The sequence below is a fragment of the Zerene cesonia genome, chromosome 8 (assembly GCF_012273895.1).
Source record: "Zerene cesonia ecotype Mississippi chromosome 8, Zerene_cesonia_1.1, whole genome shotgun sequence".
NCBI lineage: Eukaryota > Metazoa > Arthropoda > Insecta > Lepidoptera > Pieridae > Zerene > Zerene cesonia.
In genome coordinates this window covers 7,671,767-7,691,668 of record NC_052109.1, presented here as the reverse complement: position 1 = coordinate 7,691,668, position 19,902 = coordinate 7,671,767, and the positions used below count along the sequence as shown (strand labels likewise).

Here is a 19,902-nt window from a genome sequence, read left to right as displayed (position 1 = left end):
ATTCATTCATTCAAAGAGTAGGCGATGCACCTGATAAGCAATCACAATATTGGAGAATTGCGATTGATTCGCCGACATTTTAAGAACTTATAGGCTCTTTCTTTGAAGGAGTCCATATCGAAGGCAGATGGAAATACCGACGCAGGCAAGCTGTTCCACAATTTTGTGGTTCTAAGCAGGTCTATTCGACCGCCTCCTTGGTACAGTGGTAAACGCGTGAGCGTAGAACCGAGGGGTCCTGGGTTCAATTCCCGGTGGGGACGCACAAAAAAAAAATGTCTCGGTCTGGCAGCACACAGAAGGCTGATCACCTACTTGTCCCTAAAGAAAGTCGATCAGTGAAACGGATGTACATCATCTGCCCCATACCCCACTAGGGGACACGGGACTTCACTTTCTAAGCAGGTCTATTTAAAAGCTGGTCTCGATCGCTCACATTGGCTTTTCTATGATAACAAAAGCTAGAAATAAACACCCTGTTCCTATAAGTGAAAGAAGCAAATACATTCAGTTCAATGCAATCAAAATTGGTTTATCCAATGTCGGAACGAATTGAGACTTAACAAACCAACAAACAAACAAATCATCTTTATCATCATCATATAATATGTTCCCAATTAAGGGACACAGGCCTCTTATGAGTGTACATTATCTTATATATAAAATGCCCATGTCACAGTTTTAGTTAGCTAACTCCTCCGAAACCGCTGGACTGATTCTTATGAAATTTTGTGTGAATATTGGGTATGTCTGAGAATCGGCCAACATCTATTTTTCATATTCCTAATTGATAAGAGTAGGGCAGATCAGCGTTTTCCGGGTCAGCTAGTAACAAATAATCTACGTATCTACGTGTAATGTCGGGTCATCATCATCAGCCCATATATATTCCCACTGCTGGGACACAGGCGTCCTATGTCAATAAGGCATAAGGCATCCACTGAAAATCAGTGTCAGTACGCTGAGTGGCGGGCCTAATTAAGGCACATATATATATTTTAAGTATAATAATTACTTTGTTATATTTACCTGTACGTGTCATAATAAACGTATTTTCTTTCTTTCTTCTATGAGGGTTCAGGCCATAATCCACCACGCTGGCCAAGTGCGGGTTGGCAGATGTCACATGTCGTCGAACTTCCTGCGCGCTCGCCCGGTCTCGAACCCCTACTTATCGATTTTGAAGTCCGAGGTTCTCACCACTGAGCCAAGCTAACGACGGGTGCAGAGAAGAAAATATTGTGAGACCCTTACTGATATTATAACATCGAGAGGCTATCCGTCTGTTATGCTTACACGGCTAAACTACAGCATCGTTTTGGATAAAATTTAAAAAAAAAATTATTGAGAACCCTAAATAAAACTCCTTTACCAACGAATAAATTCGCTTTGTATATTGCAGCTGGTTACATAGAGGAAAAAAAAAATGTTTACAAGTTAAATGCAAAGACCAGTGAAAGATGACCTCTCAATCGTATCATGATCCATGCCCATCAGAGACCAAGTTGCAGCAGATTATAAATACGAAAGTGTGTTTCTCTGTTTGTTTGCCTCTATTGATTAAAGAGAGTGATTTTTTTAATTAATATTCGTAAGTATTGAACATGAACAAATTTGTATATTATTTCTATAGGACGCCATCTCGTTTTAAAACTAAGAAAAGTTATAATGTAGTAATATGGAAAATTAAAATGTACATGTACAAAACAGCTGGACTAATATTGTTTGGATTTTAAGTGGCACATACCTAGCAGTTATCATATATCATTTTGGCTTCTTTTGAAAATAGAATAAAGGCTGCCCGCTAATAAATCTATTTAACAGTAAATTTAGTAAATAAAAAAATGCTCACCAATTTCCCACCCCATCTACAAACACCAGGCGACTAAAAAATAAACAAAGAATAAATTACTCTCAAAAAACAAATTAATACATCATTAATTTAAATTTGAACACACAATAAATAACTCGGTATTCATTAAACACTGTCAAACAATTAACACCAAAACAGAATAAATTAATTAAATTAAAAACAATACAACATTATCTGTGGCCATCGTGTGACTGGCCATCAATAGAATGAATTTAAAAATTTAAAAAAAAACAAACATGGCGGGAACAGATGGCGGGAATTTGCATAAAGTTACATTCGTTTGATAATTGATTTGATAGAGAACGAATGTACTAGATAAAAGTCGTGGTTTCAAGGCAATGTTTGTATCAAAGAAGAATTTTAGACCATTTGATTTATGTTTCTGTATTGCGATATTATTATTTTTCTAGATTCCATAAAAATCATTAATATATTTTTATCCTTTCTCGGAGTATTATAACTGTCCAAAAGTGGGGTTAAAGTTTTATTGAAAAGAAAAAATCCGGGTCCTTCTATAACATTCTTATAATAACTCGATTATCATATTATATAAATTCATCAATTGATTATTTTCTATAAGGATTCTTTTAAAATCTACTCTATTCTAATATAATACAATTACATATAGCAGAATATTTTGTTTACATGAACGCGCTAATCTCAGGAATAAATGCACCAATTTAAAAACTTTTATTCACCATTAAACAGGTACGTGATTCCTAAGTGTAATAGACTATATGTATATACTGCGGAGAGAGCCAGGGCGGACTGCTAGTCTAAAGTATGTAATAACACTATCACTATAAGATAGTTAAAACTTGAATAACCTTCATCAGGGTGAAGTTTCTCTCCAGTTCTTTAATCTAAAGTAATTGTCGTCTAAATTTGACTAATTGTCTCCTGAAAAGCAAAACCTTCCTTTTATTAAGAAAGAAGAAAGAAAGAATATACATTTATTTCAAGGACAAAATTGTAGAGATAAGTAAACAAAAAAAGAACAATACTATAATTATTGGATATAAAATAATAAAAAAAAGTTTTGCACGGTAGAGCGTCCTTGATAAAGGGAAGTCTGATTACACTTGAATAAATCTAAATATATATAACTCAAAGGTGACGGACTGACAGTGATCTATCAAGGAACATCCTAAACCACTGGACGGATCGGACTCAAATTTGGCTTGCAGATAGATGTTATGACGTAGGCATCCGCTAAGAAAGGATTTTGATAAATCCTATCCCCAAGGTGATAAAATAGGAGATGAAAGTTTGTACCATGATAATATATTCTGTCCACGCGTGCGAAACTGCGGGCAACAGCTAGTGTTAAATAATTAACTTCGAAAGATTCACGCCTCACGGAGTTTGTTTTCTCATAAAATTTTAAACGCCTTTCGAATTTATACAAGCAACGGATGTGAACTGGTTATTATAATATATTTATTTTTAACAAAAATCTCAAGTACCTTCAAAGAGTCAGTTCAAAAATAGACCAAGCTTAAGGTACAGGTAAATCACCAGCTACCGAAGAAAATACAATTATCAAAGTCGATTCAATCAATAAGACCCTGTAAGGGAAGGTACGCAAATGAATTCAGTCTAATACTGTCGAAATGAAACATTCCTTTTCTAATGAAATTTATTTAGTTTAAAGTATCTAATTCAAGAAAATTAATAATCCAGTTTATTTCGCGATTATAGTTATAGTTTTAATGTAATATGTATTTGTTGTTGGTGTTCCATAGAATAAATAAATAAATAAATTATTTAAAATAGGGGACACTTTTGGGCTAATGCGTTGTTGCCTGGTGGGGCTCTGAAAATCAGCGTTATGCTGACCATATCGGCATAACAGATGCTGAGTGGCCTCCCCTTTTAGGTCGCCACACAGTATGCGTAAATGTTTTAGCTATAATTTTGTTTTTCATTTTATGTTTGTTTTATTCATTCTTATTGTTTCTATATTGCTGCTTTTTAGTGTGGTGTGCTTAATAAATGTATATTATTATTATTATTATATTAGCGGGAGTTTTTTATGCTAAAGTGACTGTGGACGAAAGGTCAATTTTTAAGGAATTTGACCGTTAACTATATCGTTAGTTTTGTGCACAGATAATATAATACTATATTTGTGATTATTATAATATGACTCAGAATCTAGTCCCAAAAAAACTTATCAGATTTTTAATTAAAAAAAAAAGTTTTTACAATAAATATATTAAAGACAAGTTATGCATCTATAAAATCTTATCCAAATGCATTTAGCAGTTTTAACTAACTACACGGACACGGGTTACTAACACTACTGATTCAAATAGTGTCTGATAATATCGAGGTAAATAAAAGTTTAACTAAAATTTACATAACATAATTAAGTATTCACATTTTATAATTTACATTATTATGCATTTTATATTTTATATTTACGACATAATATTATAAAATAACATCTTACAATTTAACCCAAAATTATTAAAATAAAAGTGGTATATTACCACATTCATCAAATCACAAAAAAAACAATAAACTCAATGCGGAACTGCAAAACGGCGGGATACGTCGGTTCCGGCGGCCATTAGCCACAGATAAGTGAAAGGTACAGATTATGACATAATTCCTACAAGATACACTCATGTGAAGTATTTATCCCTAATTATCGTTTTAAATGTTTATAATAAATTATTACTGAGTTTTATATTTACGATTTTAGATTAACTTTTACTTTATGAACCGATTTTTATGATTCTTTTTTTTTATTTCAAAGCTTGCCATGTAATCCCATTTAAATCTGGTCTATTTCTAAAAATTTTCAAGCGGTTTAGTTTCTTGTTTTAAAATAATTAAATAATATGTTTTTTTATATCTGGAGATAGCTTGAATGCTAGAGCACCGTAGTGACTATGTTTACTGGGGTGAATCTCACTCTCATAAGAGTACTTACATTAAAATAATACTTTTAGTTCGGGGATGGAATTTGACTTTGTGATTTTTTTCTGTATAACTTATTAAACGAATTTAAAATATCACCATCAGTCTATATCTATTCCCACTACGGGGCGCCTCCTATGAGGGTTCAGATCATAATCCAGCACGCTGGCCAAGTTCAGGTTGTCAGATGTCACATGTCGTCGAACTTTTGATTCTTCGACATGCCGGTTTCCTCACGATGTTCTCCTTCACCGTTTCAAGCACTAGTAATTTGACGATTAATTTTTTTTTTTTTTCAATATCTTAAAAACACACCTCATCTTAGATTCTTTCCATTCAGTTAAATGAGTAATAAGTTCATTCAATAAATATTCACTAAGTCATCCCGCGGCTTCGTTATCTCAAATTGTTTCAATTTTTTTCCTTCTAAATATCTGCTCTAGTTCTAGTCTAAGTATCTGCTTATCATTCCTACAGTCCATCCGTTTCGGATGTAGACCGATATGAATTTTAATCGTTTTATTATAATCCGGTTATTTTGAAAAAGATTAATTTTAACAGGAAGTTTTTCAAATAGAAAAATATGCTATAACATTAATGAAATTACTGTAATCTAAATAAATAAATTAGTTAATTACATACACATACAGACATAATTATGTCCATAAATAAAATAATATATTCTCATATAAATAGAATTAATTTATCCGAAAAAAATTCGTCGTTACTTGCATGATACCAAAACACAATTTATTGTTTTGTGTGCCCAGAATATATCTTAAAAGAATCGAAACAGGTTAACCTATTTTAGTCGAACTTTGAGTTGTACAGGAGTGAGTTATTGGTATCCTACTTCATACAACTTGGTTGAGCTTGCAGACGACGGTTAGTGGTAAAATATGGTGAGTTATCACATGTTTATTTCATAAACGAGCAAATTGTGTATGGAAAACATACCCATGAACAAATTAAACTTTTTTTTATATTGACACATTTTAAAATCAATTATAGCCAGTAAGAGAGGTTAAGTATTTTTGACCTAAAAATATTTTATGATATTCATACACACATAACCTAGATATGTACTTAATACTTAAAATGTGTCAGTAGATCTAGTTTTCCTTGTATTTACGTTTTGTACTACTTTAATCCTATGAAAATTTTCTTCTCAAAAAAATCTAGTGACAATATCTATATTAAAATCTAGAACGAAAGTGAATTGGACATCTTGCTATTAATTAAAAAAACACCACACATAACAACCATCACAAAAAAATAAACAAAATCCCTATTACGGATTGTAATGTAAAAATGTAACCTACATCCTACCCATAACAAACCGCAACAACATTTTCGAATATTTTATAGTCCATTGCATGTAATTACAACTCTCTGAGATGTACGTATCGCTATAAACGCGCAATGGAATGTTCAGTTCGAAAAGCGTCGTTCGATACGCCAACTTTAGGTGACGGTAGTGAGAGTACCCTATCACATAATGGAAAGGAGTGCGATACATTTCACCAAGTATAAAACGTTCGCGGGGAGTACAACTGCATCAGTCAATATTCCGAAGCCAACAGCATCCAAGTAAATCAACATGATCGCTTACGTAAGTAACAATTATTTTATCTGTTACATCATAAGTTGAGCAATAAGCACCAAAAACGCCGAACGCAAGTTAAACTTGTACCAAAATAAGTTTATTATAACTGTAAAACATAATTTCGAGCCGAGCTACCAATAAAAATTGTTCAAATAACTTTAAATGTCAAGTTTATAATTAACATTCCTAAACGATTCTGCGCGTCACATCGGACACAAAGCGGGCTATGCCTATTTCAATAAATTCGAAATTCAAATTCACGTTCTAATGAACCACAGATTAAGAATGTGCAATTATATAGACTATTAACATGTTTATGACAGTTAATTTACATTTTTAAATACGTTACGTTTACAAACTGTGATTCTTGTCATACTGTTATTTAATCTGCGGTAGACACAGTCGGAACGCGTAGTGAAAGGACAAATTCATCTTTTTTTCTTGATGTCTGCAGCTTCCGCATTTAACTCTGATGTAACTGTAGTTCCTATCAAATCACCGTTTATTTAGTGTCGAGTTTATATCACATGCCAATTTTTATTGATTGTTAGGACACGATTTATGTGAATCGTTTAATTATATCTACTGTACAATTAGTATGATAATGATTTATTTAATTGCCATTAATTGGCAATAAAACGCTTAACTTAAGAATATATATAGTATGTTAAATCCACGCTTCGATGTTATTTATTCCCACGCTATACATAATTAGTCTGATGGAAATATAAATTATTCTGGTTCATATAGATAACCATAATCATCAATAATAATGTACTTTTTATGTACATAAATATAAATTAATCGTCTACTTAATTAATAGCTATTTCGTATACTTTTGATTTTATTTTAGTGTTATAAGAGTGTCCCTTAGGACTTCAATGTTCAGAGATTAAATTCCATTACTATGTGACAAAGCTCTTGAATTATTTTCTTCACAAATACCATGTTAGCATTTATGTTCTTTTTCTGTTTGTTTCTCCAATACTGAATATTTTTGCAATAATAACTTAACGCAAAACAAATTCATTATATTTAATATTACACTCAATACTTATTTAGCTACCCACTCATCGAACTAAAACAGCACACAATTTCACAAACTACCCTCATCTTCCAGACAACAGTGATTCTCATGCTAACCGCGCTCGCGGCCGGACGTCCCTCGGACGGCTGGGAGACAGAAGGCCAGACGCACTCGGAGCACACAAAACCGTACCACGTGACAGTGGTAAAGAAGATCGGCGTCCCCATACCCCACCCGGTGGCGGTGTCTGTCCCACAGTATGTGAAGGTGCCGATACCTCAACCCTACCCTGTGCATGTTACTGTGGAACAACCGATTCATGTGCCGGTTTATAAGGTATGTTAAATGTTGAGATAACAAATAATTTATTAAACATACAAAATAATAATTACTGCTAAAATCATACTTGAATGTAATGTGAGTTTACTGTTATTTTTTATTTCAGTATATACATATTTCAAAAGTAAAAAATACCCAAGTTTATAGACTTTACATCTAGCAAAATAGTGCAATTAATATCAACAAAGAATAGCCTAGAACTTAACGTTTTATATTCACACGTAAATCTTACATCAATGCCATTGAATAAGCTAAGTCTAGATTTTTCTCATCGTTTGTTACGTCCTACATAAGAGGTGAAACTCAATTTCCAATTTTAACACGAGACTCATACGGTCACACTTTTTTTAATCAATTATTGTCATCTGCTAACAGCAGCTGTTAATACGATTACATTTTGCGCCAAAAACATGAACTAAACATTATTTGTTTAACCACTTATTGTTAATGAGCATACAATGATTAAAGGTCAGACATTATAAAATCTTTTCAAAACAGATAAAAAAGAAGTAAAATGTGTGATTCCTCGTGTATTTTTTTTTTTAATTTAGTTTCACGCCGAAGATACGTTTTTTGTATAAACCATAGACAATCGAACGCAACGTGACACAACTTTCAAGCTAAAACATTGCCATTGTTAATATTTACGTGCATTTAACGATATTATACAACACCAAATCGGACCGGAACGGTAATTGATAGTGAGAGTGGTGATTAACAGACCGTGTACGGCAACATTGTGACAATTCTTGATATTATAGCCTATTTTTTATATTATATCATTGATTATGCCACCCTTTTTATATTGGTCACTGAAGACTTTCTGAAATTATAGGCTAATTATAAAATAAATCATCTATGTGAAATATTTAGCAAAGCAATCTTATCTTGACAATCCTCATGGATATTTTCCATTATGATATGTAACTACTTGTTTTGTATAATTTATAAGATATTTTTAAATTTAATATGCATTCCCTGATATTGATTAACATAAATAAAAATTGTAGGAAATATTAACATTTCATTTTTACGTGTTCTTTATTGCAATCTGCTAATTTTTTTTTTAAAGGTCGTACCACAAATCATAGAAAAACCGGTACCGTACACGGTAGAAAAGCCCGTGCCCTATGAAGTCGAGAAGCCCTACCCGGTGGAGGTTGAGAAGAAGGTCGAAGTACCGATCCCTAAGCCCTACCCCGTCCACGTACCAGTGTACAAACACATCTACCACCACAAGGGAAAGCACTAAACCCGTTTGATGCTCTAGAATTTTAGATATATAGTACAAAAATTAATGTCTATGATTAGTCTGTTCTAAAACAAATAGTTCAATTTGTGGAGATAGTGATATAACTGTCTTCCAATTGTATAGAAAGCTAAGTGCGATCAGCAAGCTTAAAATTAGTCTCTTCTCTTATTGGCATAGCGCACATATATAGTGTAAATAATACTGGAGCCAATTTAACATTTTTGCAATTATTGTCTATTAATTTGTTTCGCTTATTATTAAAAGCCATAGATATTTTAGGGTACAAACGGTTCGGTCGGCCAAAGCTCGCGCTGTGAGCTCGCCGCTTTCGGTATTTCCCGGGTGAAACCGGTAGATACCGGTTTGTAAATATAACGGTGTCTCGCCTGTATACAAATGTGATATTTATTGTGTGTATCGATCTGTTGTTTGTTGTATTTGTTATTGTTGTTGACTATTGTGTAATTATTGTTAAGTTTTTTAATACAATATGTTGATATATTGCGATGTTTTGATTTCTCCATCTATAGAATTTATACGGTCAAATGATTCTATAAATATCGGACAAGTGTTAGTCGGATTCGCGACACAAAGGGTTCCGTACAAAAAAAGCTACTGAAAAACATTGTCACTCATCCGATTTATGACCGTGCCAACCGTTGCTTAGCCTCGATTAATTTTTTGCTTGTTGTTATAGCGACAACTAAAATATTCAAATTTTACTTAAATATCACGGTTCATTAGATATAACCTGGTTACAGACGGACGGACGGACAAATATAAGCAGCGGACTCACAGCCTTTTTTGTATCGATTAAACATAAGCGAAACCAGTGCTGGCGCATTGTTTTGGTATTTTTTATACGAAGTTAATGACCAAGCTAGGAAGTACTTAAGACTTTCACTAGCGGTCAACGACACTAACTTGTAGGCTAGGCATAGACTATAGATACTAAAAGTAGGGTTGTCAGCTCGTGGTTTTCAAATGTTCAAGCTTAATACTAATAGCATAGACTATCTCGGTAACATCCAGTCTATCAGTATGAAACTGGCTGTGTACAAGTAAGAAAAAAACAACACAGCATAGCGTCAAAATCAAACAACACGCAGTAAGGTTTTACAGCGTATCATCGTCAATGTCTGTTTTATATTTTTTATTTTTCTTAGCGGCAATACCACCTGCCAACCCCCTACTGCGACCCGCCTGCATGCTCGACAGGGCTGCCACACGTACAAAACATAATTGAAATATTTGTGAAGAGAAAAAAACAAAAATTGTGAAAGTTTGGATGGAACGAGATGAAATTCTTGAATCTATTTTTTTATTGTAGCGAAACATGTTAAAAAGTTTTCATCTTCTGAATCCATAATAAGGTAAGTAATACAAAAATAAATAAATACTACATCCTCTTAATGATACTGCTGAGTACTGTCTTACATAAAACGAGATAAATTTGCTCACATATACTAGCAGGATAATACGTTTTAGTTATAATGTTACACGCGTATTATTTCAATAAAAAGTAAATTAAAATATTCTATGCTTAACGACTTTTTAAAAAGTGACAACCCTATTATATCCACCATCGGATTATTGTTCGGACTTTTTAACCCAAAGTTCACGTAAGGTTATAATTTTTAATGCTATGAATCATGCAATCGTAACGATTATAAAGGTACAAAGTTATTTTAATTTTTCTGAATTATTTTTACGGAAAATGGTGTGGACGATAATTTAACCAAAGTATTATATAAAAAGTGAAGTCCCGTGTCCCCTAGTGGGGTATGGGGCAGATGATATACATCTGTTTCACTGATCGATTTTCTTTATGGACAAGTAGGTGATCAGCCTTCAGTGTCCTGCCAGACCGAGACATTTTTTTTTTGTGCGTCCCCACCGGGAATCGAACCCAGGACCCCTCGGTTCTAAGCTCACGCGTTAACCACTGTACCAAGGAGGCGGTCAAAGTATTATATAACCTTACATATTGTATACTAACTGGAACCTGCGTCTTTAGTCGCGTGGTACCTGGGTTATATGAAGCCTTTGTTAATCCAGACTCTCTATAGCAAATTTTATACAGATCCTAACATCCCAGAGGTTTTTGCGTGATAGTAACAAATTCACAACATTCCTACAACCATTTTCATTGATAATATAAGTAAATATATAATTATTGTCATAAACATTGTAAGTTATATATGTATACATTATATTGTGTACCTAAATTGTATCGTTTTATAGACTTGATTAAAACAAAATCCATATTATTAGAGAATTAATCATTTTATGAGAAGACCAATTTCAAATATGAAGCAATATAATAACTATAAATTAACTCACCTGTATCCACAGCTACCTTTACCGTATTATATTTCTGAACGAATAAACAATGTAAATTTGGAAAGCGCGCGAAATCTGGATAATTTCGCGCGTTAAACAACAAACATGGCCGCTGTAGGAAACAAGCATATGGAAATATCAAAATAGCTTTGTATTAGCTGATCATTTATAATGTAGTCTTGGTTATTTAAATTAAATTGGCCCACTTATTGCAATCTGCGTGCTGTTTAGTATTTTGCGAGTATATTGTGCTATATGTTAAAGATATTACAGATATAATGGTACTTATACTAAGCAGGCCCCTTGTTTAGACTTCTGTTTGCTTGTTTACGTATCTAGGCGTTATAATTTACTAGCTGAAACCGGCGGCTGCACTCGCGCGATATCCGACTAAAATGTAGCCTGTGCGTCTATCCAGACTATAATCATGTCTGTACCAAATTTCATACAAATACCAACAGTGGATTTTGCATGAAAATAAAAAAAAAACTATGTATCGATACACATACTTAGTGGAATTTTATGTTTTGTTAATTATTTATTTCGCTCTATAATTACGTACTTGAAAGTAACACAGACATTTTCTATGTATTCCTGACATTATGACTGCGGTTATTATAAAAGCATCTAAGTCACCAAAAAAGCAAAACTTTATTTCAGATCTTTTATCTATAAGCTGCATCACCAAAACTCATCATGGTTTTGAAAAACCTGTTATAAATAAATCCACACTTACAATATTACTATTAAAAATGTGAAAAATAAATTCACACCCTCAAACTTAAATTAAGACCTAAGCCTACATTGAGGTGATAAGAATCTAACCTAATTCCTGCACCAGTCGTTGCATGTCAACCAGAATACGCCGCTAATTACGAGGGGCGGGTCTTGGCGCAATTTGCTTTGAACACGATTCGAACCTGTGACTGATGATCACTACCCGCTGCAAAATTGGGTCTACTCAATTTTACCAATAATGGCGGATTTTTACCAAGGGACACAAAAATAACAGAATAAAATATAGTTTAAAATGTATACAAAAAAGACTGTACTAAGTTAAAACTATGAAAAATTTAACTTCTAAGCTACTTAAATCCTAACGTGACAATACTTATGTTAATTATATTGTACCGGGTGCTAATGTTTATGTTCCCGCGCTAATATAAAACTTCCAGCACCTTCATAATCAATCAATTCAAAAAACGAACAATAGCAATTCGAATTTCATTTGTTTTTTTTTATATTTGTTATCTATGCCACAAAACAAACATCCGTACACATAGTGGTTGACATTCCAACCTCCTTCGAATATTTCCAAGCATTTGATAACAGATCTTGGTTGTAATCGAAAGTACCGATCGAACTTTTAAGACAATTCTAATTTTTCATTTTAGTTATGAATCATTAAATGAATATAAGCCTTATTGCATGTGAATACAGTATACAGATTCGAAAATTTACCGCAAAACACGTTGCTTCTGATCCAATGTAGCGATCGAACAGATTCAAAACAAATTTAAAACGGTATATTATGCATAAAGAGCTTAACGATTATGATCTTTATTCTAATGTAATAGAGCTCTAACGTTTATTTGCAATAGAATATAAATTTGTCAACTTAAGACACTCAACATTCCTGGTTGTCGAATCGGGATGACTCAATTTAAACGCATTTATAACTCGAATATGATTTTTTAAATGATATGTAATTTTGTTTTGAGTATTATCGTTAAGTAAATCATCAGACCTATTAAAAGGTTTATAAGGCGTATAGTATAGAAATAAGCCTAAGACTGTCAATATTATTTTGATTGGGTATATATGAGATAGATGCATTACCATTAGGTAGCGGTTTTTAAAGAATAAATTATTAGAAAATGTACGTGTACTAACTCATTATATAACGCTTATAATTTATAATTTTTTTTCTGTCTTACTATTACAAACTGAAAGCCACATAGAGTAATCTTTATAGCAAAAACATCAATTACAATTGTGGTTATGATGTTATACATCAATTTATTTACTATGTAAATTATGAAAAAAGTCGTCCCCATCGCAAATCGATCAGTCAACGGCCAACATCAATAATTAATAGTCTGTTGACATCCCAATCCCAAACTCGCGCCATTTCAAACGTCGAACGCATTCCCATAGACAAGCATTAGTCAAACTGTCAAACTCGCAACTGTCAATGTCAATGAGGCTATTACGTCACCGGTAGCAGATTTAAAAAGTTGACGAGACTCTTTGATATATTATAGCGTGCGGGTTATTGATTAACTAGCCGCGTAGTGACGTTTTGTCAAAATAATAGAGTTGGTAACGTTATAGCTGGCTAAGGAAGTCTTTACACACTGTGGGTAACCGATTTTGGAAAAGATAAATTCAGATTCATGTATTCTTAAGTACTCTAACCTTGATCGACTTAAAACATAAACGTTTTATTCAATATTGTTAGTAATTTTTATGTATATTAAAATAATATGTTTAAAGATTTCACGATGTTCTTAATTATAACCCGTCATTTGTGGTATAATATAATAGATCGCGTCCAACAGTGCGAGTAGGTGCTCGTGCGCATTCATCACAGCAGATAAGTTGTTCAAAACAAACTGCAGACAACAATGGCGGGATTTGAATTGAATCCTGGGACGAGGGCCGGTTGGTGGTTTAGAAATGTAGGCCTGTTGGGTTTATATTTTTTAGAAAATAATAGTATCGTATTTTTTATTGTATTACAAATTGTAAGAGCTACGGAGTAGTATCTATGTATGCTTTAGTTGGTCCATGTTTGTCAGACTAAATATAATCTTTTTCATTCTTTCATCTTAATTGGTCCGCAGAAAACATTTTATTATCTATTTATTGGATCCACCTTTTCGAGGTAATAGAGCTATATGTACTTAATATCTGCGCCGCGCACTTTTACCTACGGGCGAACCCACGGGTAACAGTTAGTATTATTATATTTATTGGAAAGTTTCATTAAAAACCATTCAGTAGCTTTTACGTAAAAGAGAAACAAACATCCATCCATCCATACTGACAAACTTTAGTAACTTGTAATATTTCTACCCGGGCTTTCCCTGATAAAAATCTCTCGCGTGTTCTTTTTTATACTCGTATATAATATGTTTATTTCATGTATTTAATTTTAGACATGAAAATTACGTTGTTTTCGTTGCCTACGTGCATCATGTAACTAATAATTTTATTAATATCACGACATGTAATATTTTTTCTAATTGATAAGTTCTTTAATGGTATTAGATCTTGTTGAATTATGGAATTATTTTTTGTCCTTTCTTTTTTTTTTATTTTTCCTGTTAATGTTTATTTGACTATATCTTTAATATATGCGTTTACTGGTTGCATATATAATATTATGTTATTTGTGGCAGTAGCATCAAAATATATGGATGAATCTGTATAACGTTAATTACGTATTAAACGCGAAAAGGTTAAAGAAAAAAAGCTGTTTTAAAACATTAATGAAATCAAGTCCAGTTAAGTAAATCAATATTTGCATATAAGTTTATTTGGATACGGCATTTCTACACTAATTTAAAAGATTGTATCTTTTAGACCTAGGACATTCTCCAATCTAGGCACTGCCGTGACTTTAACCCTTTTAAATTAAGCTGACACGCTATGTGACGTGTGATGTGTGGGTAACTCGTGGAGGAAGTTAGTCTTTGAGGTCTTCTACTATTAGATTACCTACGTTTATATCTAATACGTAAACGTTTATATATATTCTACTAGCTTTCGCCCGCGGCTTCGCCCGCTTAGAATTCGCTTATATTACGCGACATGGTATGGAGTATTTTCTTCGCATTAAAAAGTATGATTTGTTCTTTCCCACGTTCAGCTCCATCTTTATACCAAGTTTCATCAAAATCGGTTTGATAATAACGAACTTTGCATACAAACTTTCATCCCCTCTTTCAACCCTTTCTACCCTTTTTTTCGCGACAAAAGTATCCTATGTCCTTTCCCAAGTTCAGTTCTATCTTCATACCAAATTTTATCAAAATCGGTTCAGTGGTTTATAAGACACACAGACAGAGTTACTTTTGCATTTATAATATTAGTAGGGATAGAAGCAGTAGTTCGCATTTTTACGGCAAGAATCACTGATCAGGTACTCAATGGTCGTCCTGACTATAAACCTAATTACTCTATGGCAAATTTGTAAAAAATAATTGATCTGTTCAGGCGTATTTTTGTGAAAGATATTTTCGTGAAAGATTAGAGGCATTTTACACTTCCTGTTATTTATTGAACTGAAAATGTATATTAATTGTATGTATGTTATAATGTATGTAAACAGAATTAATACAAAAATTAAAATATTATATAATCTGTGATGTAACTTATATAACTTATGTTGTGACTCTATTCGTTTTATCGGAAGATGTATAATGGAATGCTATAAGTTCTCATCATCTATTTAATCTAATTTCACTACAAAATCTTTTATACAACAAATTTTAGCAAATCCAATTAATTGAACCCCTTTGGATTTTTTTTCGTATGTACGAATGATTCTAGAAATCAGTTTTATGTCATTGTAGTATTCAATATTTTTCCAAAACACCCAGTAGCTATGCCGATTTTTATTTATGGAAAATAATAACTTCCGTCCGCTGACATTTATCTGTTAATGTTATCTGTAGGGCCTACCATCTTACGTGGTCACTGGCTGGCCAATTTACATTTAACATGCGCACGCGCACCTTGTGTTTTGCACCTGCATATGAATCCGCCATTTTTCTTTTATAATTGTCTTTGATGCATTGCTAATTCACTAATTAATCAGTGGTAGAAATTAAAATAAATTTTGCATTTTTGATATCAAGCGTCAATAAACTTTTTGTGTGTAAAGACTTCAACTTTGTATAATTAGCTTAATTTGAATTGAACGTAAGATTGTGTAATAATGAAAAGTTTAAATGTAGAGGATTTAAAAACGTTGGGAATTCCATGTAGGTTTTAGCACTGTAGCACGTCTTCATCCCTCGAATCGAAGTCAATGAAATGCTGAGTGTTTTGATCTCCCGGGACGAAATGTTACCGCAATTCTGCTTAAAGAATACATTCCTATCGAGTTAAACTTCTTTTTTTGTTCTTCATAATAGATTGCGCCCTGCCCCCCATATGGGTCCTAGGAGCCTAAAGAAAACTTATTAATAGATTATCAAATTCCGCAACCAATGAGTTAAAGCGCACCTGAAAATTGTGATACTACTCCCAAAGTGGAACGAACTATCCAATTTATCAGTTAATACAATCAAATAAATGACATGGGCGTACACGGTTATGAATAAACAGCTTTTTTATCAGCCCCTGAACACCAATTACGAGAGTTCCCGCCCTTCACTGACAAATTAATGTTTTCAGAACGCGCCCTAACACCAATATGGCCGACTGTTTGACATTTACCGCGTGTGATTCTACAACTTGAACTTAAACCGCCTTTTTGGTCTCGTTACATTTGTGTTCAATAAAACAGATGCGTTGTTGGTAAATGAATATTTTTTTGTACGCGAATAATTCATTATTTTCATCAGTATTCAATTTCCGATTCAATTATATTGGGTAGGATAGGTACACGTAAAATATGCTGCACTTAATGTAATTATACGTAAGTTTATTATATATAATTTATTGCCATTTAAATTATCTTATTCCCTTCAAAATTGTCTCCCTCTCATTATTTAGGTAAAAACATTGAAGAAAAGAAAAAAAATTAAACTGTTTTAAATTAGGATGGTACTTGGTATCTCACAACGACATCTAAGCCAAAGGATCAGCAGTAAATTACAAGCAAACTGGAGCGTTGCATCGCATTGTATGCAGATCAACCTTACAAAGCGTCTCCGCCATGATTTGCATCAACTTTCGGCTTCGAAAAGCAATCTCGACCTAATTATAAACACATTGTTTTTCTTTACAAAAATTTACGTACCTACTACTACCTAGTTCACCCAGGCCGGATTTTAAAGGAGTAAAATGATATAAGACCTCTTTTAGGACAGGTGGTGGTATGTTTATGTTACGTGTGCCATAATTTCAATGATAGAAACAATGGGGAATCGGAAGCTGCCATTGTTCAAACTACAATGGCGCGTCTCATTACTCAACAGCTCGTTAACGTCGCGACCGCCGCAAAACACTAACTTTATCAGTCCCTCACGTCAAATATCTACCGATCTCGAACTATATCTCAGGACACAATGTGAAAATAAGAATAAAAATGCACCAGAACGTTCCCCAGAAGCCAGATGCGTATCGCTCGCCCAAAAAGCAAAATTCGACGATGATATGACGTTCGTGCGTTCCTTTTTCGAAATGCCCGCGAATTGTCAACTGTGGCATAGACAAAGAACGCATTTGAATGCGTTCCAAATTTGAATATAAAGGTCGGCAATCGCGTGTCGCCGCCATACATCAACCAGAAGCTTTAAGTCTTTCGAGCGCTTTTCGGACACAAATAAGCGTCTGAAGTTCGACGGGCGCATAATTCGATTTAAGCAAGATTACAGAATGTACCATTTATGACCAGAGCTATTAAATTACAATCTGCCAACACACCTACTTTAAAAAACATTGGAATTGAATAACAGGTGAAAGGAAAGGATAAAAATATATGTATTTTTTTAATAAAAAAAACCTTTTCTGTTTGAATAAATGTCAATTTGGATTTAAGTATGGTAATAAAATCTTAAAGTTTTTTATTTTTTTTACATTAAGAAGTAAACTTGAGAAACAGATGCTTGTGATAAAGGATACATTCCAGCATAGATACCATATATATTTTTTTACCAATAACGTTATCAATGGACACATTGCTACCATCGCCCAACGGTCTATCATCCAAATATAAAAAGATGCGCTAAACCTAGCTCTCATACTTTCTAAACCTTACATGCGCCCTGTCAACAGTTATGTAAATTAACTAAGGAGGTAGAGGGTAATTTAGAATATTTATTGCGTGTAAACGTCGATATTAAAGCGGTCTCACCCACGACACAGTCCGAAACGACCATATTTCACTGGTCCACAATTACAACCATTAAACAGGACGCAACTCTTTGATAGTTATTTCTTTTTTTATTTTATTTTTTTTATTTTTCGTGCCGAACTTATTAGGAGTCTGTGGCGTTAATGATGACAGATGATCCTGGCTTAATGTACTTCGGAGTTAACCCGATCTTTTAGTTATTAAAAATAAAAATTATGGTTTGGGATTTCTTTTAATTACATGACTGGTATGGGGCAATTGAATGATTGTTGAATCATTGTTATTATTTAATAAATTATGCATTTGATAGTTTTTTCAAAAGTTATCGATTTTAGATAACCATTATTACGCTTATTTAGAGTGAATCTATTTTAAAACACCATTATTTTCGGGTTTCGTCGAATATAATTGATACTTATATGTATTTGATATTCAAAGGAAATAAACAGTACAATGGCATTAACATTAAACCATTATCTATAGTTTTATTTTAATTTAATTACAGTACTAATTGAATGCGATAAGTAATAAGACAAAAGGAAATAAAATTTTTGCTGTGAAGTAAACAAATTATTTTTATCTATTAGCAGGAATACAAAAGTCATAGACAAATGGACGAAGATCGAATCAAACGAAATTTGAATAGAAACTAACGGAAACGTTGTTTTTACCGCGCTTTAATTTAATTTTGGAACGTATGTCCGGCCCCCGTCGCTTTACAAATGGCGTCGATACATCATTGCGATGATATCTCTTTCAAGTTACGGAGCCCGACACGGCCAGCGAATTAATTGTGTATCTAAAAAGGAAAAACGAAGAAGTTTAAATTAGATATTACATAAATTTTATTCGGACTTGTATAGTACATTATTTGAAACGACTTTAATTTACTCATAATACCATCTTCATGTATCTGGGGCATCATATTGTTAAATATTAAATAGACAAATAGAGTGGGTTTTATAAGTTAACTTATTTTTAAACTAGCTTCACGCCCCGGCTCCGCCTGGGTAGTCATTCATCTTAATTGAAATCATACATGTCTTTTCAGTTAGAAAAAACTGCGCATAGTGTGCGAATTTGATTAAAATCGGTCGAGTAGTTTAGCGAGTCCATTGCGAACAAACAATGCGACACGAAACTTATATTTTAGGATAGAATAAGGATTGGATAGGATAGGATTTTAACAAATCCTTCCTCCAAGGGGATAAAATAGATGATGAAAGTTTGTACCACGAAAATTTATTAAGTACGGGCGAAGCTGCGGGTAACAGCTAGTTAGTTATATTATTTGTTAGGTCAGTGCTAATTAGTTATTACATGAATATATTATATTATATGAACACTAGCTGCGCCCCGCGGTTTCACCTGCTTGAGTCTGTAGCCCGTAGGCATATCGGGGTAAAAAGTTGTATATCTAAGTATTAAATTTCATTGCAATCGGTTCAGTAGTTATTGCGTGAAACAGCAACAAACACACACACATCCTTACAAACTTTCGCAT

General features: G+C 33.2%; 1 protein-coding gene across 1 annotated transcript; it reads left to right on the top strand.

The window, feature by feature from the left end:
* The first annotated feature begins 6,323 nt into the window (after window positions 1–6,323).
* LOC119828554 (proline-rich protein 4-like) lies at window positions 6,324–9,387 on the top strand. Its single transcript, XM_038350742.1, has 3 exons — window positions 6,324–6,413; window positions 7,528–7,770; window positions 8,846–9,387. The coding sequence occupies exons 1-3, from the start codon at window positions 6,402–6,404 to the stop codon at window positions 9,023–9,025; spliced, it is 435 nt and encodes a 144-aa protein (XP_038206670.1). The 5' UTR covers window positions 6,324–6,401; the 3' UTR covers window positions 9,026–9,387.
* Window positions 9,388–19,902: the final 10,515 nt, after the last annotated feature.